Genomic DNA, 27380 nt, shown 5'->3' with positions numbered 1-27380 from the left:
GCTGGGAACCACTCTTGGGGGTGAGGAGCAGGATGCCAGCATGAGGGAGTTGTATCTGGCGACCGCTCAGGTCCTGGCAATGCTGAGGCCTCAAATCCAGGAGGCAGCCTCTGCCCCTCAACTTGTGGCTGGAAGGCTTCTGCAAGGAGAGAGCAGGCTGCACGCGGGAAGCTAAAGCACTGCTCCACCGACTCAACATTCCCACGGCAGCAGTTGTGTTGGTGCCTGTGTAACTGGAATCAGTGAGACACTGACCTTGCCTTCCTGGGACTCGGCTAAGCTTGGGAGTGTCCAGTCTTGTCTACAGCAGCCACAGCCTGGGAGGAAGAGGGGGGTAAAGGCAGGCTGCAGGAAGACACAGGGTGCCCCAGAACTCCCAGATCTCTGAGAGCACATGACACTCAGGCGGATGGAGAAAGGGATGTTACGGTCCTGCCTGGAAGGAGGACAGTAGCTGGTCAGGTCAAGAGGAGCCAGTCGTCCAGGGCAGAACTGCATGAGAAAGTGTTGGGTCCTGGATGAGCTCTGTGCAGAGTTCACGGCCAGCACAGCCACCCAGAGTGCTGGGCGACGAGGAAGGAGACCTAGGACCACAGGAAACCCCGCAGGGCACCATGGACACGTTGGGGCTGAAACAGGAGAGGGCTCGGCTGTGCTTTCCATTCGGGCTTGACGAGGACAGATGTGCTTGCGGTGTGACACAGAACCATGGTATGTGAAACACCGGTGGGAGGAGGAGAGACAGGAGGGGGTTCAGGCCAGTGGGGGGGGGGTGCTAGGCTGACAGCACTGGCCCCAGGCCATGCAGTCTGAGCTCAGATAGTAGCATTGGAGGCAGGAAGAGGAGCATTTCCTCTGATCAGGCACTTGGGAGGCAGGGACACAGCAGGGAGGGCAGCAGTCAGGAGCAGAGTCAGGTGGCTGCCCTGGGTGGGCAGAGCCCCCAGACCAGAGGAAGAGGACAGGAAACAGTTTTGAAGGTGAAGCTGCCTTTCTCTGGGACATCTCAGGTCCCAGCGGCAGCAGGAAACACAGTGAGGATTTTCCTTCTCATCTAAAAAAAAAAATCCAGATAAAGTCTGTTGGTCAGCAGTAGGCAGCAGCCCCAGTGTGGCTTGGAAGGGAGTTGGCCTGGGCTTTCAGCCGAGAGATGCGGAATTCTGCCCAGAGGCCCCGCCTCTCCCCGCTTCCCTGGCCCCTGGGTTCCACGCTGAAGCTCAGATGCAGTCGCTGTCACTTTGACTCTCGCCGACTTTCTCGGATTGGACCCCTATGGCAAACTCAAAAGGGCACAGTCTGGCCTACACCATTGAGTGGGGCAGGCCTAGCCTCCGTGCATTCCTAGTACCCACAGATCCATCCCTGTCAGCCCAACCCTGCCCGGCCCCACCCCATCCCTGCCCCCAGCCCTGCCCCCAGCCCTGCCTCCTTCTCCAGAAGCTCTTACACACCCAGGTGTTTCCCACACTTCAGCCACAGATTTCTGGCCCTGCTTCTTCCACCTCCTCCCCTCTCTTCCGCCTGACTGCTCACTTTCTGGTCCTCTTGCAGGTCCCGCTCTAAGCCAGCCGGTCTGGAGGCTCCTCCCAGCCCTACATCCAGGCGCCTCAGAGCGTGGCCGATCCTATTTTGTCTCCTGAGGGACAGGGCTGGCAGGAGAATGTGTGCTTGTGCCAACATGAGTGCCTACGTAACTGCGTGCCTTTGTGCCTATGTGAGTATAGGAAGCCATACACACCGGAAATCAGGGGCTTCAGTGTTTGTGGACGCGACGGGACTAAGGCCAGTCGGCGCTGTCACCTGTCAGCAGTCTCCAGTCCCGGTGGCAGAACACTGTCCTGCCTAGTGAATACAGCCCGGCCATCCCAAAGCACCTGGGACTAGCTCCGCTTGCAGGAAGGCGGGACATGCCTCGTGTGCTGACCTTACCTCTGGCGGGGGTTTCCAGGCTCTGGGACAAGGAGCGCCTGCCAGAAGGCCAAGCCACACTTCCGGTCCCTTGCATGGTCAGAGTCCCCGCTCACTTCTTCCAGGTGTTCGTCCCAGCGATGCCCTGGGACACACGCCAAGGAGTCCTCGACCTTCTAGCCTCCCGCTCCACCCCCAGACTGTGACTTCACGCAAGCCCCACCTGATCCCTGCAAGCTGCCCCCACCAGGCAGGCCCTGACCCTGCAGGACTCAGTGGCTTGTCTGCGGTTCCCCTCCTGGTGGGGCCCAATCACGAGGCCATGGAGGGCAGCCCACTGACTGTGACGGCCCCCAGATGCTTCCAGGGTGGCAGTGTGAGGGGAGGAGTCGTTTTCTCTTGTTCCTTGTGGGTTTTCCTGGGCTATAAATCACCATCATTCCTGGAGGATGCATGCTGAGGCATCGTGCGGTCCCTGTCCCAGCCCTGAGGACAGGCCAGCTGCTGTGATGAGCAGAACCCACCCTGAAGAAACCTGCACATGTGTTTCACATCCGTTTGGCCCTCCTGGGTCCCTGGGGTCTGAGGACCCTGCCGAGAAGAAAAGTGTTGGCTTGTTGTCCAACATTGCTCTCTGGTCACAGGGGATTTTCTCCCTGTTTCCCTGGTCCTCCTGCAAGTGAGGTTGCCCAGACAAGCAGGCAGAAGAGTGTTTTCTTCCCTGGCCACCAAGCAGGCACCCTCTGCTTCCAGAGGTAAGAGTGCTTGAAGTCCCTTCTTGCTCAGGCATCAGACCCACACTGTTGAGCTTCGGTGGAGCCCAGAAGGAAGGGGTTGGGTTGGCTGAGACACTGAGTGGCGGATATTGGGCAAGCCTGGGATCCAGTCACATACCCCAGAAGAAGACATAGCAATGGCCACACCCCAGGGGCCAGCCGGGCTCCCTGGCAACTCACCCAGACCCAGGGAGGAGGGTGACCCTTTGTCACCCATCAGGTAGACAGAGATTCAGTGGGATGATGATGCTGACGCCCGGGGCCAGCCAGTGCGTGAGGATATGGCGCCCTTGCCCGTGGTTGGGGGAATGGACATGGGGGAGCCTTTGTGGAAGGATGTTTGCTGGTGTCTGTTAGCACCTTGGGTGTGTGCCATGTGCTACGGGCCTCCTCCTGCATGGCTCTTCAGGCAGTGAGTGTGTGGTCAATTTGAGTGGCTGTATTGGCAGAATGAGTTTTCCCTTCCCTTCCATCAGGAGGGACGAATCAGTAACTTGTGGGACCCCTGACACTGGGCGGTGTAAACAGACGCATGAAGTTGTGCAGAGGTAGAGGAGTGTGCCCGAGGTGCTCGGAGTGTAGAAGTCACAGCCCCCAACTCCACACTTGCCCCTGGTTAGGGTTGTCTGGACAGGGCTGACTCTCTGGCTTCATTTGCTGGCAGTCGCATCAGGGTCACATGGGCTGGGTGACTCAGACTACGCACTGTGTTGTTTCAGTTGGCCAGAAGCCGGGATTGAGATGTTGGCTGACGTTGGCTCTCATGAGGGCTGTGGGAACTCTGGCTCTGCTGTGCTCGGGAAGGAAAGGCCTGGGAGGCTCTGGGCTGGGTTCCTCTGGGACCTTGTCCCCTTCCTCACAGCCATGTGGAAATGGAGGCTCTGTGAGGTGCTGAGACCCTGCTGAGGTTCAGGCCCACAGCTCTGCTCCTCTGCCTCTCCCTGCCTCCTGTAACCAGGGACCTCTCTCCAGGTACAAGGATAGAAGTGAGGATGGAGGTGCCTGTGGTCAGGTCCCCTGCAGTCAGGGGCTATCTCTCTATCCCTTGGCACCTCCGCAGTGCCTCAGCCGTGGAGAGGTGTGACAGTAACCTAGCAGGTTATTTGAGTTTTCAATGCTGTGATCCTTGCCTGGTGCCATCCCAGGCCCTGGTGAGGATAGGGAGAACACCCGACCCAGTAGTCCCTGCTCTTCTTCGTTCTTTCTGTAGGCCCTGGGCAGGGGCCGGGGCATCTGCTGACAGTGGAGTGGGAAGGGCTGGGAGGAAGGTGCCTCCCAAACACATGAGGAAGACACCTGGCAGGGCCGTCAAGTGCAGCCCCAGGTCCAAGGCCAGATTGGTTAGCACAGATCTGCCCTCATCAGGCCTGGGGTAACATGGGGGATCTGCAGAGTCAGCAGTGATGGGGCCTGAGATGAAGGGAGGAGTGGGAGCCACGGGGGAAGCCAAGCACAGGAATGTGCCTGTCTGTGCTGAGAAAGGAGCAGAGCCCTGCCAGTGGCCTGCAAAGCCAGGGGGACCCACCCTCCCTCCTCAGTGCTCCCAGGGTTTCATGGCCCTTTGTCTTGGAACTCACCATGTGCCTCCCTCCACCTGTCCAGCCCTCCTTCCTGACTTCCCTGCAGACTGCACGTGATGGACGGGTCCTCTGTGTTGCCACCCTCCTGTCAGTGGACAGCATGGAGGCAGATGGAAAGAGCCAGCTGTCTGTGACCACCCCCTTCTGTGTCACCAGGAGCATCCTCTAAGGGGCTGATGTCTGGACCAGGGACTGTGTGTTGGGTGTGGTGCCTGGATTCTAAATAAAGCTGTGAGGGGAGAGTAACACCAGCTGGTGTTCACCTTGTGGAAATCTTGCATTTGTTTTCAGGTTTGGTGCAATGTGTTTGCAAGGCCCTTGGCGGTTGGGGTGACCTGCTTTCCAGTGAGGCTCTTGGGGAAGCCCCTGGATTGGGAGCTGGTGATGTTTAGCTGCTGCTCAGCAACTTGTGGCATCATCACGGACACAGGAGGAGCCCCTTCTGTTTCAGGGTGCAGGACTCATGGAAAGTGACACCCCCATGGTCAGGAGCCGGACTTGGTCTTCTGCTATGCGGCAGGCAAGGCCCAGGGGCCCACCCATCCTGGGATGGCCTCAGCGAATGGCTCGGGAGCCACATTCTTGGCAGACCATGTGAAATGCTGCTGCTTCAGGTGAAAAGGGACGTGGGGACCAGACTGAGGCCTGCCTGGGTCATGGGCTTCCAGCCTCATCTCGCTCAGCCAGTGGCATGTGAATAGCATGGACAGACAGAAAGAACACAGCCTAGCAGTTCTCATTTGCTTCTTCATTTACTCCTGTGAAGTTCTGGTATACTTTATTAGACCCAAAAATAGATTTTTTATTACAAAAGAGTGCTTTTGAGTGTTCCTGGGGATCTGGCAGCTCAGGTATTGGGCTTGTCCTTAAACTCCTCACAGAGGGCACACTTGTAATCTGAGGACTCCTCCTGCTCCTCCTCTGCCTCAGGGGCCTCGTTTGGGTCCACAACTGAAAAGGCTCCCCTCACGATGGAATCATAGGTTGTGTACAAAGTCATCGCTGAACCATAATCTGGGTACCTTGGGAAGCTCTGGGACAGTTCCCCTGCGCCATCCCTTCCAGCAGTAACCGGGGGTACAGAAATGATATTGCTGGACGGACCGTCTCCATTGGGGCAGCCCTGCTCGCTGAGAAGATGGCTTGACCTGGGCCCCTGAGCTCCACTGCCCATAAACCAAAGGCCACAGCACAAATGAGTGCTGTCTGGGGGTTCCGTGAACAGTTGAGGTCCCTTCTGGACCTGCTTGTCAGCTTCTCCAGTGTACTAGTGATGGAATCGAGGAGAGCATCTGGTCACCACTGCATGCTTCTTTCTCTTTGGGGTTGCTGATGTGCCAGTGGCAGGCTGAGCAGTTCCTCTGGGGTCACATTTCCTCTAGATGTTCTGCAGGAGGAGAGGCTTGTCTCTCTGGAACTTGGAGTAGTGATAGATCTGAAAGGAAATGAATCACTTTAGCCATCGTGGGGGAGAATAGCTTTTCCTCACCGCCCTTCTTCCCACCACTGTCCCGACCTTGCCTATCTATGGAAACAAGGTCTTCTCATTCCTGGCTGTTGTTATGGGGACTCCCTGAAATCAAGTGGCCTCTCAGGGTCTGGTGTCACCCCTGTGGATCCTGTCTAAGGGGATTCCTGGAACACGACAAGGCCTGCTTTCTCCTCTTCCCTTAACCACCATCTCATGAGAAAAAAGTTCTCCTGGAAATCGAAATCCATCCAGCACTTGGCTTGTCTAGTCCAGTCTCCCCAGAAGGGCTTTCTACATTACTGTCATCCTCTTCTTCCCTGCAGAGCGACATGAATGGTGGATTTCACTGAACTCATGCAGGTTCAGTTCGTGGATGAAACTTTTGGTGATATCTTGAAGATCCTGTCCAAGCCTCTGTGCTGGAGGACCTCCATCTGGAAGAGATCTGCCTCAATTATCACCATGTCTCCCTCATCATTCCAGTGCACAGAGGTGAAGGCTGCATCCTCCAAACTCATCCAGAGCTTCCTGGGGAAGGGCAGCCCACAGACGGCATTGTACTCTTCCTCATTGGCTGTTGATGGGTTCGGGTCCTGTGGGGCGGGTTGTCTTGGGAGCCAGGATCTGGGCTCTTGGGTTGGTCCTGCCACTTCTCCAAAGCCTCCTCCGAATCCACATTTGGATCTGGGTGACATCAGGGGGTTGCCCTGCTGCGGGCTCTCCATCAGTGGATGGGGTGAGTGGGGCTGCACGTGCCTCATTGGAACTCTGAATATCCATGGAGCCAGTGTAGTTCAGGAGCATTTTCTACCCAAGCTGTGAATGGTCAGGGCAGAAGGCCTCAGGGCAGGGTGGTAGTGGCCAATAAATACTGTCTGGAGATTCTAGAATCTGGGTGGTGGGCCAGGCAGCCAATTAGGTGGTCTGCTTCCTTCCTTGTTTCATGATGTCACAGAGGTGATGTGGAGGGGCAGCCTTGGCCCCATGTGGGAGAGGGGGTCTGGGGACAGAGATGTGATCCCCAGCTTGTCTTCTGTCTGAAAGTATAGAAAAGTGTGTTTCAGGTTGCCTGCAAAGTCTTCCATCTGCTGCCATGCGCCTTGTTTCAGGGGGCCAAGCCCTGGACCGGTTGACCACCATGCCCCTGGCTCCACCCCTCCCCTTCCAACGGGCAGGCCTGTGGCTGCCTTCTGCTAAAGGGGCAGGCCCTGGTGAGTCCTGGCTCATCTACCACTGAGAGAGACCCCAGGGTTCAGATGGGGCCCTGGCGACTGTCCCTCCCAGAAGATGGGTTCCATAGTGGTCTGGTTGGCCTAGCCTGAGTTGGTGGTTCCCCCCCGTCCCCAGGCATTGTCCTTCTTCTGGCTTCGGTCTCTTCTGACTGGTATTGCCAGTTGGGAGGTCCCACTCACACAACCCTAAATTCAGAGTCCTGTTTCCTGTTCCCACCACCCTCCCAGGTCGAGCTCTCCCCAGAGTAGGGCTGTGCTCGAGCACAGTGGGAGTGACCTCACTTTCCACTTGATTGTTCCCCAAGCACCTGAGACACAGACTCCCCCGGAGGCCATGTGGTAGGGCACAGCCAAGCGATCTGCTGAGCTTACAGCCTTCTGAGCTCTGCCCAACCCCACACGGCATCCCGCTGCAGATCACAGGCTGTTGTCTTCAGTTTCCATTCATTCCCATAAAGACCACTCTCGTGGCCCTAGAGTCCTCACTTTGGGAACATCTGTGTGTATGCTTTTCCCATCCTCTTCCCAGAGTCTCAGACTCGGATTCAGCCTCCCTGGAGGTTGCCTCGAATGCTCTCTTTCCTTTTGACAGTGGGGTGGCTGGGCTCTGCTACCCCTGGTCCTAGCCTCCCATGTCCAACTTGGGTATCTCTGGTTATCTGCCATTTCAAGGACTTGGTTGGGGGCTCAAGATACAGCTTGTTCTGTTGAAATAGGCACTTCACTGATCCTCTCCCAGGCCAGCTCTGATCTTCTCCATGCCTGTCCCTGTCCCCACCACCACTGTGGACCAGTTCTCCCTTACCCAGATGGCATGAACATTGAATGGTTTTGTTGGCTCACAGGTTAGGCATTTTCCAAGGGGCCTTCTTTACACACACTCATTCCCAGGGCCATGTCTGCTTTACTGAGCTAGATGTGACCAAAGGGAGCCTCCATCTACCTGTATTTGAAAATGCACGAGACTCTGGCTGTGGGACTGCACAAAACCTGAGTGAAAGTCTCCGGTCTTCACTGCATATGGATGATGGGGCAGTGGGTTTGGAGGTGCATGTTCTCTGACCTTTGTGGGCCACTGTTCTTCAAAATCACCATGTAGGGTACAGACAGGCACCTTGGAAAGTTAGCTGTGTCGAGTCCCCTAGGGCACTGTCTACCTGGTCTGCCACTCAGCAGGGTCGTTTGCCCTGTGTGAGGGCCACAGCCTGGTGTCTGAAAGGGGAGAGCTAAGAGAGTGTGGAAGTGGCTCTCATACAGGCCCTCGGCCTGAGGACTGGCAGCCAGAATGGAGCTCACAGGCCTTGACTTGGGCTTGCTCCTTGGCCTTTGCACTCCTAAACAGGTTGATAAAGCATTCCTTCAGGTTGGTTCATCTGACTGGGACATGCTTCTGGAGGCTGTGATCTTCAGTGGGGGACCCTGGTGGATCCTCCAAAGAGGACTAAAAACCATGCTATCTATGGGCAGCCTGGCTAATGTGGCCTTTCCTGCCCCCACCCCCACACTACTCAGGGTCCCTTCTCATCCCTGGGTCCTGAAAGAGCTGCCTTTTCTTGTCCCCGTCCTCCAGACATCACGTGGGCCCTGGCAGTGGGTTGCCACCAGACTGTCCTCCACTCTACACTGTAGGAAGGGGTCGGCTGCTTTGTGGTCCAGGGCTTGTCCAAGAATGTGCACCTCAATAGCATGTGGAATACCTAATCAGCCAAACAGGATGTTTCACAAATAAAACTAAGAAACTTTGCTACTTAGACCATAGTGGACCTTACTGTTAGGAGCTCAGTTGTGTCTGACTGTTTGTTCTCCATGTACTGTAGCCTGCCAATCACCTCTGTCCATGGAATTCTCCAGGCAAGAATACTGGAGTGGGTTGCCATGCCATTCTTCAGGCGATCTTCCTGACCCAAGAATCGATCCCAGGTCTCCCACAATGCAAGCAGAATCTTCATCATTTGAGCTACTGGGCAAGCCCGATTTCCATAGAAGACCTGTTAAATTTGGGTGTGAAGGAGTGTTCCTACAGGACCCAAGGTGCTCCAGGAAATAGAAGCAAGAACCACTCTTTGCCTCTGCCCCAGCAGGTCTTGCACCCAAAATATTATTTTCCTTTATTGCAGTCCCAACTAAGGTCAAGTCCTTGATTACAATGGCCAATTACAATCAAGATAATTGAAAGTTAATTAACACCTTGGATTCTGGATCCAGGGGGCCAGGAAAGAAAGGGTCGTTCCATGCATTTCTTGGTCAGCACTTCAAGGGAGTGTGACCAAAGTTCTGCAGGATTCCTAGCAGATGTGGGGTAGAAAACACCTCCTTCGCCCCTGTGATCATCAGCAATGTGACAAGAGTTAGGACCCCTTCTTTCATGTCCCAGAAAGAGATGTCTTTGGGCTTTATCCAAGATGCAAATGGACACCTTACAGCAGTGATCCATTTCAGACTTTGCCATCTCCCCGAAGACACACTGTCTGCAAGTCTGAGGGCTGCCACGTGTCTGCCTCACCTCGACCACCTCCCACAGAAGGAACCCAGGGTCCTAAAGCCCCAAACCATCTTGGCTCAGGCACTGAAACTCGAGTGCTCCTCCTGGAGCTCCACCGCCCTACCTCGTGTTGCCTTGTTCAGTGCGACTAGGGGAGGTCTCTCCACCTTCCTTGTGTGACTGCGGCTCCTAGACCTTTGTAGTAGGTGTGGGGGTGTCCTGCTTCTCCTAGTGTCCCCACTCCTAACACGGCCTTTCCTGGAGCAGATACACTGTAAAGGTCTTTGGAATGTATGAGCCTGTGAAAAGGGGCCTCCGATTAATTGACTGCTACTTCTTTAAATAACCCAAGCAAATCCAAATAAAGATAATTTAGTTTTTGAGAATGACACACAAGAAGGACAGAAGGATAAATTCACTACAATTACCTTTAGCATCTAATTCTTCCCCCATCAATATTACCGCTTCCCTGGTGGCTCAGACAGTAAAGTGTCTGTCTACAGTCGGGAGACCCGTGTTCCATCCCTGGGTCAGAGTGATGCCCTGGAGAAGGAAATGGCAGCCCACTCCAGTACTCTTGCCTGAAAAATCCCATGGACGGAGGAGCCTTGTGGGCTACAGTCCATGGGGTCGCAAAGAGTCGGACACAACTGAAGGACTCCACCACTCCACCAGAAGCTCACATTTTCAAAACGGTTCTAATTTTAATTCCATTATGTCCCATTCAGGGTCACAAAACTAAATGGAAGAGTTTCCAATCTCTTACAAAAAAGCAATACTCTTGTTCTTGAACTGTGTAAGCACAAACACATAGTGATCAATCTCATTCACCAAGTTATGACACTGAACTTTATTTAGCCTTTTGGGAAAACAATCAAAGCTTGAAGATTTTCTAAGGAAAACAGATGAATCTCCATGTCATTGTAGAGAACAGGAGCCCACAGATGCTGTGCACTGGTTCCCCCAACTGGCCCGGGCCCTCACTTCTGAGAAGGTGACTACTCCCTCTTCAATCACAGAGGGAAGGATTACCCTGGCTGCTGCTCTGGCTCAGGCCCCCTATTCCTCCTCCCTCGCAGCCTCTGCAGACAGGAGTGGGGAGGCCCTCAAAGCCCTCTGTTTGACGCTGAGCACAGACACCGTGACTTGCCACTTGCTGGTCTCCACATAGGCCAGGGCGCCCCACAGGAACTCATAGCGAGCAGGGTGGCTGTCAGGCACCTGCTGGTATTCCAGGTATCCCTCCCGCAGCCACACTTGGGTCAGCAGCTCCCTGGCCTACCTAAAGACACAGTGGTTACTCCCAACACATACCCACATCCTGCTGATTGCTCCCAAGATGCTTCTTCAGGGGCCAAGTCTTCACTCTGCATGATCAGGCTGAGGACCAGCACCAGGAAGCCAGCCTTGTGCAGGCTCTGCCTACTGCTCAGCATCACATTGCAGGTGAGGCCCAGGGTAGGGACCATGATGTAGATGTGCTCCCTGGGGTCCAACTGCTTTACCTCCAGGCCAACAACAACCTGTAGACACTGTGAAGCTTGACTGAAGACCACCAGTATGTGCTTCTGGTTATCCCTGAGGACCTTCTTCAGCATTTCCGCCTGGAATGTCAGATGTTTGGCCAGATACTACAGGAGCAAGAACTTCATCAAGTTAGCCACCATCTCCTTCAGAGCTTCCGGGGGCAAGGCCTCCACAAGGGCGGCGCAGGAGACTGTGGGGGAGGAGGCTGAGGGGGATGCACCCTCCCCCACCTCAGGTCCAAAGAGCTGCACCTCCACAGGGCCCTGGCCTCACCTGGGTCCTGAAGGTCTTCCTTGAGCTTGCTCAGCTCAGTCATCTTGACCATGAGCGTGATGCCTCGGATCAAACTATAGAGTGAGGAAGGAGTGAGGCATGGGGGCAAATGGGACAGATGAGGACCAAGGGCCTGGATGGTGGATAGATGGGCTGTGAACAGCCTCACCTGAGAACCGCACCCTGGTTGGCCACAGGCCACTTGCAGGTCTCCTCTTGAAAAGTGCTCTCAGACCTCACAGGGGCATGCCTCTGGAGAGGCCAGTCCCTTGGCTACCTGAAGAAGGAAGTGAGGTGGCTCCCCAGGGTGTGGTCAGCACAGCTCGAGATTTCTGGGACTGACAAGGTAAGGGGATTAGGTCCTTCTGGGGTCCTCTCTGTTCTGGGATGGGCAGCACTTGTTGTCCACTCAGGGCACCCTCATCACCTTGACTCCTGGAATTGCCTGGACCTCCTCTTCTCTCTGACCTCAGGACACGGGCCTCAGACATCTGCCTTCACCTCCTGATTCCTGCAGCTCCTGTGAGAGAAATGGAGGGGGCACCTCAGTGGTATCCTGTGGCACAGCCCTGAGCATTCTCTGATGGTACGAGGGGTGTAAACTGTGAGGTCCCCACAGTTGTGTAGTGAGAGGTCCCCTCAGGGTTCCCTTGTAGTGCCTACCTTTCCCCTGGCACCACCAGGTCCATCTCCTCTGGGGGCCTGCAAGGAAACTCAGAACAAGACCGAAGACTGAACAGAAAGTGCTGAGGGCCCCCACATGCGGCCGCACCTGCCCAGGGTCTACTGCAGGGCCTAGGCTAGGGAGATGTTCGGTCCTCAGCTCCTCCTCACGTCCTGCCTGGCCTCCCAGCACTGACCACAGGGGCGGGGTCTGCTCAGTCCTTCATTGGGGTTGAGGAGTCCAGCCTCTGCCAACCAGAAGCCTTCACCCTCTGCCTGAAAAACCTCACCTCCTGAGGTCCCTAAGCCAGCGGTCAAGAAACTGCTCACCCCACTCTGGGCCCTCCAAGACCCTCTTGCAAGGGCCAAGACCCCTCCCTGTTGGGGTCTAACCACCTCACTCTTTCCTTGCATGCAGCCTAGACTCCAGACAAGTCCTGCCATTGTCCCGTCTGCCATTTGGAGTTTCCCCTGCTTTCAAGAGGTCCCCGGTCTCTCTGCCAGAGTTGTCAGGCAATGCGGCATGAGGTCGTCCTGCCCAGGGACTACCATGGTTCCCTCTGTTCTGAGATCTGGCTACCTTCAGTCCTCCCTTAGGGTCCTCACCTTGACTTCCAGGAGGACCTAGGCTCTGTCGTCTCCCCACTGTAGTCCCTGCTCCTCACACCAGGTCCCCTGTATCACAGAGCTGGATGTCAGGATCTCAGGACAGACCTAGTGTGCTCTTCTCACCCCGAGGGCTCCCAGGTCCAATGGCAGGGGCAGGGATCTGTGGGGTTCCATCCCTCTTATCTTGGGATCCCTAGAGTTTTCACTTGGGGTCCCTCCAGCCTTCCCTCAGGGACCTCAACTTATCTCCAGGTATGACTTCAGATTCTCTCCTCTCCCCTACTAATGCCCCAACCCTCACACCAGGACCCCAGGCTTTCTGAGACGCAGATGTCAGTAACTCCACTCTCTATACTAGGACACCAGGCTGAAATCTGGATATTAGGAAGTCAGCCCCCATACCAGGTCCCCAGTCTCTCTCAGACCCAGTCACGAAATGCAGCATATGTTCATCCACCATATGTCCCCCCATAGCCCACTCTGCTCTGGGGTCCAGGGTCCCCTCAGTCCTTCCTCAGTGTCCTCACCTTGACTCTCAAAAGAAAGAAGATCTTTCCCACTGCCCATCTGAGGCCCTGCCCCTTCTAACAATTGCCTAATGTCTCTGAGACACAGATGCGGGAGTCAGAAGAGGCTGCCAAGCGCTCATCCCACCACCAGGGTGGCCCAGGGCTGACAGCAGGGTCAGGAATCTGTGGGGTTCCTACATCCTCCCTCAGGAACCTCATCTTGAGCCTTGGCAGATTTGGGGATGTCCCTTGTGTTGACCAGAGGCGGGACCCTCACATGAAGTCTCAGGGAGCACAGAGTGTGGATGAGCACATGCTGCATTTCCTGACATCTGGGTCTCAGAGAAACTGGGGACCTGGGAAATGGGGTGTAGCCTCAGGTGAGCAGAGGGAAGAAGCTCAGCTCCTCCTGGGTTTCAATTTGAGGACCCTGAGGGGCGACTGAGGGGACCCTGGACCCTAATCAGAGGAGACCTCAGAAAAGCCTGGAGCTGCTGTTGGTCCTGGTTGGACCTGGGATACAATGAGCCCAAAGTGCATGCGCTCACTTCCTGACACTGGGTCTCTGACTGGGTACCTCGCATATGGGGCGGGGACTCAGGGGGGCCGATTCCCAGGCCCTGCAGGGTTGAAGACCTTCAGGACCCTGAAAAGGGACTAGAGGACCCTGAACCCCTCATCAGAGGAGACCTCAGAGAAGCCCGACTCTGTTGTCAGTGCACAGCAACCGTGGGCTCAGGATGAGTGCCAGAGTCATGAGCTGACCTGACATCCGGGTCTTCAAGAGACTGAGTTCCTGGTATAAGAGGCGGGGCTTAAGTTGTGGAGAGGCGAGAATCCAGGTCCTGCGCGGAGGCAAGGTGAGGTTCCTGAAGGAGGACTGCGGGTACCCTGTGTGAGGATCGATGGAACCCCAGAGATCCCCTTCCCTGTAGTCGGTCCTGGGAGCCCTTGGGGTGAGAAGAGCACACTAGGTCTGTCTGACTTCCTCACATGCCGGTCTCAGAGGGACTGGAGGCCTTGGGAAAGCGGCGGGGTGTCAAAATGGCAGAGGCGACAAACGCGAGTCCTGCCTGGAGTCCAGGCTCCATGCGAGGAAGGATTGAGGCGGTTCGACGCCAAGCTGGAGGGATCTTGGCCCTTGCAAGAGGGTCTTGGAGGGCCCAGAGTGGGGTGAGCAGAGTGAGCAGTTTCTTGACTGCTGGCTTAGGGATCTCGGGAGGTGACATTTTACGAGCAGAGGGCAGAGGCTTCAGGTTGGCAGAGGCTGGACTCCCCAACCCCAAGGTTGGACTGAGCAGACCCCCGCCCCTGTGGTCAGTGCTGGGAGGCCAGGCAGGAGGTGAGGAGGAGCTGAGGACCAAGCATCTCCGCAGCCTAGGATCCTCGCGAGGACCTGGGCAGGTGCAGCTGCACGTGGGGCCCCACAGCACTTCTGTTGAGGCTTGTGTCTTGTTTTTTTGTGTGTGTGTGTGTTGTTGATGCTGGCCATGTATTTTAATAATGGTCATGTTACTTTATTGTTATTTTTTTTTGTTTTGGTTTTTGAATGTTGAGTTTTATTTATTTTTTTTTCATTTATTTTTATTAGTTGGAGGCTAATTACTTCACAACTTTGCAGTGGGTTTTGTCATACATTGACATGAATCAGCCATAGAGTTACATGTATTCCCCATCCCGATCCCCCCTCCCCCCTCCCTCTCCAACAGATTCCTCTGGGACTTCCCTGTGCACCAGGCCCGAGCACTTGTCTCATGCATCCAACCTGGGCTGGTGATCTCACTCACTACAGATAATATACATGCTGTTCTCTCAAAACATCCCACCCTCGCCTTCTCCCACAGAGTCCAAAAGTCTGTTCTGTACTTCTGGGTCTCTTTTTCTGTTTTGCATATAGGGTTATCATTACCATCTTTCTAAATTCCATACATATGTGTTAGTATGCTGTAATGTTCTTTATCTTTCTGGCTTACTTCACTCTGTATAATGGGCTCCGGTTTCTTCCATCTCAGTAGAACCGATTCAAATGAATTCTTTTTAACGGCTGAGTAATATTCCATGGTGTATATGTACCACAGCTTCCTTATCCATTCGTTTGCTGATGGGCATCTAGGTTGCTTCCATGTCTTGGCTATTATAAACAGTGCTGTGATGAACATTGGGGTTCACGTGACTCTTTCAGATCTGGTTTCCTCAGTGTCTTGTTTTGAGTTTCCTTCTACTCCTCCAAAGGGGACGGTACAGGCCATGCCAGGGGAAAGGTGAGAACTACAAGGGACCCACCACACAACTGGCTGTACTCCCAGTGTCTACCCCCTCCTACCAGCACAGAAGGCGCAGGGCTGTGCCACAGTACTGACCTTAGATGTCACCTGCATTTCTCCCACAGGAGCTCCAGGAACCAGGAAGCGAAGGCAGAGGTCTGAAGCCTGTGTCCTGAGTTCAGACAGCAGAGGAGGTCCAGGCAGTGTCAGGAGTCAAGGTGAGAGGGTTGACCTGAAGTGAACCAGAGGCTCCCTATCCCAGAACAGAGGGGGGCCCCAGAAGACCCCAATTCCTTCCAATTTATTGGACCCAGAAATCTCGGGCTGTGTTGACCACAGCCTGGGGAGCCACCTTCCTTCCTCCTTCGGGTAGCCAGGGGACTGGCCTCCCAGGAGGAGCTCTCCTGTGAGGTCGGAGAGAACCCCTCAAGGGGAGAGCTGTAAGTGGCCTGTGTCGTACCATCCAGGATGCATTTCTTAGCCCAGGTTGCTCACACCTCCTCTCTCCCAGAGGCCCTTGGTCCCCATCTGTACCTCTGCCTCACTTCCGTGTCTTGTTTCACCTCAGGCATTGTGCTCGTGGTTGAGATGAGTGAGCTCAGCAAACCCGAGGAAGACCTTCAGGACCCAGGCGAGGCCCAGGGCCCTGTCGAGGTGCCGCTCTTGGAGGCTGAGGTGGGGGAGTCCACATCCCACTTGGCCTCCTATGCCCTAGGATCCTCCTCCGCTAATGTGGAGGCCTTGCCCCAAGAAATTCTGGATAGAATGATGGCTAACCTGCTGAAGTTCCTGCTCCTCAAGTATCGAGCCAAGGAGCCGACCTCCCAGGCGGAAATGCTGAATAAGGTCCTCAGGGATAACCAGGAGCACTTTCCGATGGTCTTCAGCGAAGTTTCAGAGTGCCTGCAGCTGGTCTTTGGCGTGGATATGAAGGAGGTGGACCCAGCGGAGCACACCTACATCTTGGTCCCCACCCTGGGCCTCACCTGTGATGAGATGCTGAGCGATGGGGAGGGCCTGCCCAAGGCCGGCTTCCTGGTGCTGGTCCTCAGCGTAATCATGCGGTGTGGAGACCCGGCCCCTGAGGAGGCGGTCTGGGAAGCACTCAGCAGGATGGGGGTGTATGTTGGGAGGGAGCAGTGTGTCTTTGGGGAGCCCAGGGAGCTGCTGACCCAAGTGTGGGTGCAGGAGGGATACTTGAGGTACCAGCAGGTGCCTGACAGCCACCCTGTTTGCTATGAGTTCCTGTGGGGTCCCCGGGCCTGTGTGGAGACCAGCAAGTGGCAAGTCATGGCGTTTATGCTCAGGGTCAATGAAAGGCCTTTGAGGGCATTCCCATTCATGTCTGCAGAGGATGCGAGGGAGGAGGAATGGGGGCCTGAGCCAGAGCAGCAGCCTTATTGATCCTTCCTTCTGTGATTGAAGAGGGAGTAGTCAGCCTTCGCAGAAGTGAGGGCCCGGGCCAGTTGGGGGAACCAGTGTGTAGCATGTTTTGGTTCCTGTTCTCTGTGATGACATGGGGATTCGTCTCTTTTTTCTTTAGAAATTTTTCAAAGCTTGGTTTCATGGAAGGCTGAAGAAGCTTCACTGGCTTTGTGAATGATATTGTCCGAGTGTATTTGTGGTTACTCAGTTCAAAAACTTGAGTTTTGCTGTTTCATAAAAGATTGGGAAGTTTTCCATTTTCTTTTGTGGTCTTGAACAGAATACAATGGAATAGAAATTAGAACTGTTTTGAAAACATGAACTTACGTAGCACTAGTATTGAATGGAAAAGAATTAGATAATAAAAGGAATCATAATGAATTCATGCTTATGTCCTTCTTGTCTGTCATTCACAATAACTAAATTATCTCAGTTAATTGAATTTTCCTGGATTATTAAAAAAAGTAGCAGACTATCTGAGAGCCCTGCTCATTGGCTCAGTTATTCCAAAGAAATGTACAGATTCTCTGCTTCGTGAAAGGCCATGTTAGCAGTGGGGACACTAGGAGAAGCAGGACACCCCCACACTTACAGCAATGCTCGAGGAGCCACAGCCACATGAGGTTTGTCTTGGGGGTGAGGGGAATCTCTGAATGGATCATTGCTGTGAGGTGTCCTTTTGCTTCTTGGATAAACCCCAGAGAGATCTCTTTCTAGGGCAGGCAGGAAGGGGTCCTGGCTCTTGTCCCATAGCTGTTGACCACAGGGATGAAATAGGTGTGTTCTATCCACCATCTGCTAGGAAACCTAGAGAAATGTGAATCTTGCTCTTTGATATGTGCCCAGTATTCCCTGTACTAGCCCTCTTGTCTCTGCCTTGGGAAGCTGATTAACAAGTACATTGAAATAACAGTTTCTTTGGTCATCTGGACTTTATGATTTTCACTTGTGCGCATGCTCTAGATTTCATTTGGATGAATTGAGTGAAGAGATGCTGCAAAAGTGGACAGGACCTGCTGTGTGACTAGAATCCTGGGATCTTTGAGTGAGCTGTGCCCAGCTGGAGACACTGCTCTACACCCCGAAACACACACCAACACCGAAATTGATATACATTCTCTGGGAGGGAAACACAGAACAGCAATTCTGAGTGGTTTTCTATTCCATTTCTAATTAAGCTGCCAATTCTCTGAGGTGTCCTGAAAACAAAACAATTTCCAGAGGAGAGAGGGAAAGAGTCTGAGATACGAATAAACGAGAAATATGTAGTAGCAGGTAAAGATGCAACATCCGCCAGCATCCCTGGGTTTAGGCAGGTTCAGAAGTGTGGAGGCAGCAGAGACCCAGGTTAAGGCTGTGCCTGGCATCAAAAGGCAGGAGCGACTTCCGGGCCTAAGGAGGTGGTGAGGTCACTGCAGTGGGGGTGTGGATGGGTGCAGGGGGCTAAAGGGGCATCTATCCATGCTGAGTGCCAGAGAAAAAGGGGAACAGGTGATGTGATTCTGGTCACATATATGGCAGCTGCCAGATAGTCAGTGGATGCTTGGAAAAGATGGAGAATTTCAAGACCCATGCGAACTGCTCAGACTCTCCTCCCCCCAAAAAAGGAGATTTTTAACTGCTGCTCTTTGCGAAGCATCTGCTAGGCAGTGTGGAATTGGAGAGATGTCAGGTGTTCAGGCACCTCTTGTCTTCCTCTCTCCCTGCACACATGGGGACACGACCCTGCCAGGCCTCTTCACTTAGGAAGGGACATATGGTGACCCGGGTCCAGTGAGTTTTGAGCAGAAGCATTTTTGTCAATGACCATTTGTTCTGAAGGGACACGGGCACCTGGGGGTTAATCCCCAAGTCAGGAGAACACACAGACACAGACCACTCGAGTGCTTCCTCTTCCAGAGACTAAAATCCCTCACCTCTGACCCTTGAGAGGCTGCCCCACAGGGAATTGGCTGCAGGGATTCTACCCACCCCCTCAAAAGACCCACAGCCTGCCCCCGCCCCCCACGAGCTTCTCTGTTGGCCCCCTCTGGGCTGTGCTCAGTCTCCATCAGGAGGGCAGCAGCCAGCTGCCAAAGGCCCCTGTTGGGTTTGGGGGCTTCCTCCTCATGAGGCCTAGTCCCGATGCCCCCCACCCCTGCTGCCCACAGCACCACCTCTCCCCCGGAACCTGGCCTTGGATTTTGTCCTTCTTACCCCCCACTCCCCACGCCCCACTGAGAGTGGATTAGGGCCTGGTCCTGATGACCTCATGTGTGTAACTTTATTTGCAAATCCCATAACAGCATCCCCTTCCACTGTGCTTTGGGTGGAGCCAGCAGGTCTTGATGCAGCCCCTGGGCAAGTCTTGTGAAGGGTCAGCAGTAGTCATTGCCATGGAAGTGTGGGGCACATCTCTAAGATCCTGAGGTGTATCAGACCATTCATTCCCTGTGGAATCCTTGCGGAGGGTGTTGGAGTAAGCTCGGGGTCTTTTGAATGTAACTGTGAGGTCCTGGCTTTTGAGCCTGAGTGTTAGAGGCAGAGGGGTGTCTTGTCAGCCACCCGCAGAACCCGCTAGGACTTTGGTGACCCCAGTCAGGCTGTTTGAGCAGAGGTCAAGCTCTAGCAGTTGCCTGGGAGGACACTCACCCAAGCACCAGAGGTCCCAGACTTCAGTGAGGATTCAGAAAGGAGCCAGGCAGGAGAAGAATCTGGGTCCCAAGGGTGCGGGCTGTAAAGATGGTCAACAGCCCTAGAGACATGGAAGCAGCAAGCCCCTGGAGATCCCATCAGACTTGCCCGGGGCTGGCCGGGAGACGGAGTGGGGGGCAGAGGTCACTGCAGGTGAGCTGCCGCCCCGGCCTCCATGAGGACACCTGTGCTCTGGGGCCAAGGCTGGGAACACAGCCCCAGGGGGCACTCCAGGATGTATATGTGACAGTTCTCATGGCAGGTTCTCCTCATGCACCTTATGGGATATGACTGTTAGGTGTGGTTGTGTTCTTGTTCTGGGTACATAAGAACCTCAGGCCTTTGATTGCAAGGAGGCCCAAACTGTACCCCGCCCCCACCGACTTATCTGGAGGTCATTTCCAGGATCCAGCATCTTCTGCAGCAGCCTCTGTGTGGACACACACCATTCTGTTCCCAAGCTGATATTTCCTAGGGCATCACAGATTGGACAGGCACCTCCCTTGGGTTAAGAATTCTCAGTGAGTGTTCTGCTCCTCTGAGAAGTCCCTGTGTTTCCTCATGGCTTCCCTGGAGGCTCAGTGTTAAAGAATCTGCCTGCAATGTGGGAGATGCAAGTTCAATCCCTGGGTGGGAAGGTACTCTAGAGGAGGAAAAGGCATCCCACTCCACTATTCTTGCCTGGGAAATCCCACGGACAGAGGAGATGGGGTGGGGGGGAGGTTGTGCCACAGTCCATGGTATCGCAAAGAGTGAGACACAACTGATCAACTGAGCACTCACATGTATGCACAGCTAAAGGTTTGCTCTGGACCCTTGTATCCCTGGCAAGACATTGACCCCTGCCTCGATCTTGACCGACTTCTGTGGCAAATAATATTGGCAGATGTCTTAAAATGGTTTTTGAGCAAGTATGGGGTTCCAGGTCGACACCTGGCCTCAGTTGGTGGCTTTTCCCATATCCAGGCAAAACATCTATGAGGTTGGATTAGGGCAGTATTTGTGGGACTTGAGAAAAAAGTGGATCCAGAGATGTTTCTGGAAGAGGCCTGGTTTTAGTATATTATATGGGATTGGAGGTTAAGGGAGAGGAAAAGTTGAAGCTAATTTAGCAAGTGTTGTTTCACACTTACAGGTTTCATGTTGTTGTGTTTGGTTTCCTTTCTATTACCTTTTTTAACATACTCAGCATGTTGTGCTCAAAGTTTCCTTGCCTTTTTTATTTTGAAAATATACTTTATTTTCACCTTTTCCTTTGTAACCTTTTTAACCCTTTTATCCCTTTATGATTTGAAAAAACAAATTGTGAGAATAGCAGAAATCTCTTATGCCCCTCACCCAGTCTCCCCTACTCCTAATATCTTACAGTAATATCGTATATTTGTTACAATTAATGAGGAAGTATTGATGCATTATTTATTATCAACTAAAGCCCATACTTTACTCAGATTTCTATAGGTTTTACCCATTCCCAGTTCCTGGCAAGGAAAATACCCTAACATTTTCCTGTGATGTCTCCTTGGGTTCCTTTTAGCTTTAACATTTCTTTGCTTTGGATGGTCTTGACAGTTTTGAGGAGTACTTGGTAGATGTTTTTTGACCATGTCCCTTGACTGGTATTTGTCTGATATTTGACTCGTGACTAGGCTGGGATTACAAGTTCGGGGGAGGAATTTTGGAATTTTACAGAAGTAAAATCCTATTCTCATCACATTGTATCAAGTATATATACTATTAACACAATTGTTCACTGATGATGCTCTCATTGATCATGTGGCTGAGGTAGTGCTTGTCATGTGTCTATGAGTTAAAGTGATTGTTTTACGCCCCCTTTCTATCCTGTCCTCTTTCGAACAAAGTCATGATGAGCAGTCCATGCCTCAGGGGTGGGGAGTTATGCTCCCCTTTCTACAAGTGGGAATGTCTGCATAAACTGGAATTTTTCTGTGTGGAACACTTGCCTATCCTTGTTTGTGTAATTAAGAAATTATTTCTGTTTCTCAGTATGGAATCATGGTATCTTTATTACACTTTGGGTTAAAATCCAATATAACATATATTTTTATTTTCAAATTGTTCTCAGATTGGCCATTGCGAACTCTTACTGTCATCTCCCTTTGTATATACCTTTGTCATAAACCTGGAAATGTTGCTTCCTTTTTGCAAGTTTTTTGAGCACTTCTTTTTCTCTTTTTTATTTTCACACCGGACAAGTTGCTCCAGGCTCATTTTCCATATTTCCTGTCCCAATTCTAGAATCACCAATTTTTCCATGGAGCCCTTGTTCCTTCTATTGTCGAATGGTATTGACAAAACTAGATCAGTGCCCTAAGTGTGCTCATTGGTACTGAAGGGTCATTGCTTCTGGGTGCCCGTTGGTTGACAGGGCAAAGAATTATATGTGTACTTCTTAACCTGTGCTTATTTATATATCTAGAAATATTTTAGATGGTAATGATTTCACGGGTATGACACCAATAACACAGGCAAAAAAAGGAAAAACATAGATAAATTGGACCTCATCAAAAAAACAAAAAAAGTCTGTGCATCAAAGAACACAATCAAGGAAGCTACCATATGATCCAGCAATTCCACTTCTGAGTGTATATGCAAAAGGAAATGAAAATAAGATATTGAAAAGAGATCTGCACTCCTACTTTTATCACATCATTGCTCAGAATATCAAAATATGCATACAACCTAAGTGTCCGTCAGTGGATGAATGGATAAAGAAGATGCAACATATTCAGGATAGAGCCATGTGAGAGAAGGAAATCCTGCCATTTGCATCAACTTGGAAGAAGCTTGAAGGCATTGTGCTAAATAAAATAAGTGAGACAGAAAAAGAGAAGTACGGTTTGTTATCATTTACATGTGGAATCTAAAAAGGACAAACGGGGACTTCCCTGGCAGTCCAGTGGCTAAGACTCTGCACTTCCAATGCAGGAAGCATGTATTTGATCCCTGGTTAGGGAACTAAGATCCCACACTGTTGTGCTATTATTGTATTATCTAACAACTTGGTCATCTAGGCGGATCCATTCAAGGGAAGTACACAACAGAGGAAACTAAATACCCCCCAGTCTGTGTGACAGGACCAGAAGGAGAGTTTCCTGGTAGCCAAAGAGTGAGGGCAGATAGTGGGGAAGAGCAAATATGAGCAAGGGATCCCAGCAAGTTGTAGGAACTCCTGAGTTCAACATGAGCTGTGCATGCAGGAATCTCACCAGAGAAAAAATATCAAAAGTGTGGAGAACTGAACCATTGCCCTAGGGGCAGGCTGGGCCCTGTGTGATTCACAAATACTGTGGATCTAAATATCACTGCATCAACCACAGTAAAATGCACATTTATTTCAAGCACATGGGAAACATTCAACAAGATAGAATCCTATATCCTCAAAACAATCGAAAAAAATTAAATGATGCAGAGTATGCTCTCTGACAAGAAAAGAATCAAACTAGAAGTGAAACAATATGGAAGGAGAAGAAAAGTCTCAAAACACTTGGAAATTAAACAACCATCCACAGGTAAAAGAGAGATTCTCAAGGAAATAGAAACTGCACTGGAATGAATGAAAATGAAAGGGCAACGTATTGGAATTTATGGGATGCATCCAAATCAGTGTTAAGAGGGGAAATTATAGTATTTAATGTTTAGATTAAGAAAGAAAAAAGACCTCAATCAATAATCTATGCTTCCAAGTTAACTTAGAAAAAGAAGAGAAAACTATACCCAAAGCAAACTGCAAATAAACAAACCAAAAACAGAAGAGAAAAAAAAATTGTAATCTAAAATAAACAAAAAAAATCATGGGAAAAAAATTGGTTCATTGAAAAGATCAACAAAATTGATAAAACTCTAGCCAGATAAACAAAATCAAAAAAAGAGGAGACAAATGGCTAATATTAGAAATGAAATACTATCACTACAATTCTACAAGCCCTACACCAAAGATGTTGGAAGGATTAAAAGGCAACACTAAGAACAAATCTAGGTACAGTACATAAATTCAAGAACTTCAGTGGAATTTTAAAATTCCTCAAAATCCAGAAACTACCCAACTCACTCCTGATGAAATGTATAACCGTTATAGTACTACAACTATTAGAGAATGGATATCACGTTTTAATATGTTCTAAAAAGAAAATCTTTAGAACCTCAGAAATATCCAAAAACTCAAGCAGAAATTGTCAGAACCATCTTTATCAGAACTCTGAAGAATTGTGAAAAGTTAGCAGCAACTAAGCTACCAAGATTGTGAGATCCTCTGGGTCAGGGTTACTGGTTTTGCTCTGTGGTCCTGATGTCCATCATGGGCCTTGGCACTCAGCGAGAGATCAGAAAGTGTTCAGTAATGTCTTACTCATGGCTCCTGCAATCTGGTTGGATCAACTCTCTTTGGCCCCCAGTACATGTAACAAGTGAACATGACCAAAAACAGAAACGGGAGCAGTGACACAAGTACATCTCTGCAAACATCTGTGGAGAGGTGCCTGACACTTACACAGCCAACAGAGACAGAACTGTTTGAGCCCATGGGTAGCTTTAAAAAAAATCCCATTTTTTTTTTCCATGAAAATCTGATCACTGCCGTGAAAGAACAAAATGATGGCAAGAAAGAGCTCTTTATAGAATGACAAGCTGAGCCCATGTACTCCAAGTGCTGGGAGAACAGAAGTAGCATTTAGGAGGAAATGACCAACCAGGCACAATAGGAAGGCTATTTAGGTTAGGAGGAGTACAATATTTTGATGACTTCCAGAAGTATAAAACCCAGTCCTTTCCTAAAATATCCTCTGGCACATTTAAGATACAGAGATTTTTGACTCTTGTAACAGCATAAACATTCTGGGCCTTCCCTGATAGTGTATGTGTTAAATGTCAGTACACAAGAAACAAGTGCTTGCACTGTGTGAATTCCAGGCCTGGCCTTCCTGTCATTATTAAAGTAAAGTGAGTTTATGAAATGAATATTTAGTAATTCTGCTTCACTTTTGCTTAAGTCCAAAGGACCTGAGCCTGTGTTTGGTTAGCAAATCCACCCTTCTCGCAACAGAGGTCAAGACATAGGGTGATAGATACCTAAGCACAAAAATAGGCCTAAGACCAAAATTCAGATGGAAATGCAATGGTGCACATGACCATAGTTTAGGGAGTCCATAAGACACAATGATGATGCTCAGCTGGTGTTTTCAGCTCCTCATCAAGACTTCATGCTTTCCTGGGTTTGGGGCCATGATGTTGAGCAGTCACTGGATGGAGTTTGACCTGAAAGAATAAAGAGAACACAGGTGGACTGAAAGTGTGTCTTATTGAAACAACTTGATGTCAAAATGAGCAAAGGATTATTCTTAGATGGGAGTTTAAATGGTGCCCTTCTTTTGAGGTATTCATAAGTACATCGCAAACTGAGAACATTTAAGCCTTTCTCATACACAGTAAGGCTAATATATAAGAAAACAGATCCAAATCCCACTCCAAAAAGGAACTGAGGAGATGAGAGAGCCCAGGTGTGATCATGTCACTCTGCTGCTTAATTCTCTACCACCCATAAAATAAAAGGTTCCCAAGTGGCTCCAGTGGAAATGAACCTGCCTGCCAATGCCAGAGACATAAGAGATGCAGGTTCGATCCCTGGGTTGGGAAGATCTCCTGGAGAAGGAAATGGCAACCCACTCCAGTATTCTTGCCTGGAGCATCCCATGGACAGAGGAGCCTGGAGGACTACAGTCCATAGGGTCTCCAAGAGTCTGACATGACTGAAATGACTTAGCATGTAAAATAAGGTCCACACCCCTTCCTCTGCTATTCAGGGTCCCTCTAATTTGGACACAAACCCCCATATATTCTCTATTTACACCATGATCCCATTTATTGTTTCCCATGTTGGAAGACTTCTGTTTCACTGCAGGAAATAGGGCTGAATATTTTTTGTTGGGTTGTGATCTGTGTGACAAGTTAGCCACAGTTAGCAGTGATTTCTGGCTGGTTATTTAGGAAATTTTCCAAGTGCTAGCTTCCTCTCTTCCTTATTTCTGCATCTGGGCTCAAGAGAGGAGAAAACGTGACAAACACTACTTCAGCTAGGCGATAAAGTTAAATATCAATGGTGATAAATCATGTGGATGGTATGTACCCTTGATATGATGTGATAAGAATGGCACTTTGTCTCTCTGGTCTTCCTCCCCAAAACTCATTACCCCAGTTGAATACTTTGGGACTTACACTTCTTTTCATGGTGCTTGGATGTTGATTTTTATTAGATACTTTTCTGTATTGATGTAGGTCTGATTTTTCTCACTCAATCTGTTATTGTAATAAGGCAATCCTGGACTTATGCATTCCCAGATCCATCCCTCATTCTTTCTTGCTGTGTTCTCGATTATACAGGGGCCGAGTCTGGCAGGCTGCAATCAAACTAGCCAACAGTTGGCTGCCATTTTGGTTCAGCTAACCGGAAACACCAGCAAGAGATTAGAATCCTGGAAGACAGAGCAGTCAAAGATTTTTTCCTTCCTCTGCATCAGGTGGTTTGTCTGTCAATGGTTCCATATTCTTCATGGCACCAGCCATTCAACCATGAGGTTGACTCATCATGGCTCTAGATCCTGATGAATCCAACACCCAGGTTCCAGTAACACTATCTCCTTTCTTTGTCCTTCCATCCTAGAGATGAGTGATTTCCTTGTGTTGCTAATTATTGGGTTTCCCAATTCTCTCCTGCTTGGCTTCCTAAAACTTTTGTAACCAGCCCCTTGCATTAAGTTCCCTCTGTGGTAAATGTTTACAGTGGTTTCTATTTTCCTGGACAATCCTTGACTTACGTGTAGGCAATTATAATGACTGATCTTCTAGTGTTAAACTCCTTTGCATTCTTGGCATAAACCCAGCTGTGTCACCAGGAGTTAAATATGTTTGTCTCTTCTGTAATTCATAATAATAATAATAATAAAACAAAATACCCTGGGGTCTGAAACTTTCCCCAAATAATGTATCTTTCATCATCATCTTCACAGCCTTCTCAAAAATAATTTTTACACTCACTAGTTTTGGGGCATATATTGAAAACTTCCAACAGCATAAGTAATAAAGTGATTTAGTCAACTTGTAAAAAATAATTCAAGCAATATACTTGGAGTTAAATAGCATAGCTTGTGCAACATAGGCAAAATGGTACTCAAAGGGAAATATGTAGCCTTAAATAGAAGTATTAGAAAATAAGAGCTATTTAAATCACCCAAGAAATTCAAGAAACTAGGTAATGAACATCATATGAAACCTTACATAAGAGAAGGTAGGAAATAATGAAGATAAGTATAGAAATAACACAAGTACACTCATGGTTGATTCATGTCAATGTATGGCAAAAACAACTACAATATTGTAAAGTAATTCACCTCCAATTAAAATAAATAAATTAATTAAAAAATAAAAATAAAATGCAATACCAAAAAAAAAAAAAGAAGAAATCAGTAAGGCCAAAAAATAAATGCCAATTTCTTGAAAATATTTATGAAACAAACATCTTTAAAAAATATGACCATATACTAAAGAAAAAAAACATGTAAACAATATAAGTTAAAACTGTATAAACTATAGATGACAAAGATATTTGAATGATGTAAAAGCACAGCAAATATGATTATATGATTCCCTCAAGATAAGCAAATGGTGGACAAGGAAAAGTTTCTACATATGAAAGTATTTCAGGTAGTAAACTAAAATTGAATGAGAGAATTTGCAAATTACCTTTCTGCAACCCCCAATGGGTAGAAGAAGGTGAGGATCATGAATGACTGCCTGCTCAGCACAAAGGATAAGAAACATTATGTTCTTCTTAATGGAAGTACATGGCGTCCACTAGGTAGCAGGCTTGTAATTAAGCAAGTTAATCAAGCTTCTACCTGTAACTACCAATTGAAAGAACTGTTCAGGGGTCAAATGTGTTAAATGACATCAAACTATTTCACTCAACATAATTTATA

At 50.1% G+C, this 27380-nt stretch overlaps 1 protein-coding gene, 1 long non-coding RNA gene and 1 pseudogene across 2 annotated transcripts in view; 2 read left to right on the top strand and 1 right to left on the bottom strand.

Moving 5' to 3' along the window:
- LOC122689871 overlaps nucleotides 1-1523 on the bottom strand; it is a 42821-nt gene extending 41298 nt beyond the window's left edge. The window contains exon 1 of the long non-coding RNA XR_006339937.1: nucleotides 1452-1523. This is a non-coding gene — a long non-coding RNA (uncharacterized LOC122689871). The remainder of the gene's footprint in view (nucleotides 1-1451) is intronic.
- A 12332-nt stretch (nucleotides 1524-13855) lies between these two features.
- Nucleotides 13856-27380, top strand: part of LOC122689845 — a 587451-nt pseudogene continuing 573926 nt past the window's right edge.
- Nucleotides 15507-17163, top strand: LOC122689841 (melanoma-associated antigen 10-like). Its single transcript, XM_043896606.1, has 2 exons — nucleotides 15507-15512; nucleotides 15863-17163. Exon 2 carries the CDS (start codon nucleotides 15883-15885, stop codon nucleotides 16696-16698), a length of 816 nt encoding a protein of 271 aa, XP_043752541.1. The 5' UTR covers nucleotides 15507-15512; nucleotides 15863-15882; the 3' UTR covers nucleotides 16699-17163.

Source organism: Cervus elaphus, chromosome X (genome assembly GCF_910594005.1).
Source record: "Cervus elaphus chromosome X, mCerEla1.1, whole genome shotgun sequence".
NCBI classification, from domain to species: Eukaryota; Metazoa; Chordata; class Mammalia; order Artiodactyla; family Cervidae; genus Cervus; species Cervus elaphus.
This window is presented reverse-complemented; position numbering and strand designations above follow the sequence as displayed.

Coding starts and splice junctions, on each gene's coding strand:
- LOC122689841 (XM_043896606.1), top strand. CDS start 15,883: ATGAGTGAGCTCAGCAAACCCGAGGAAGACCTTCAGGACCCAGGCGAG.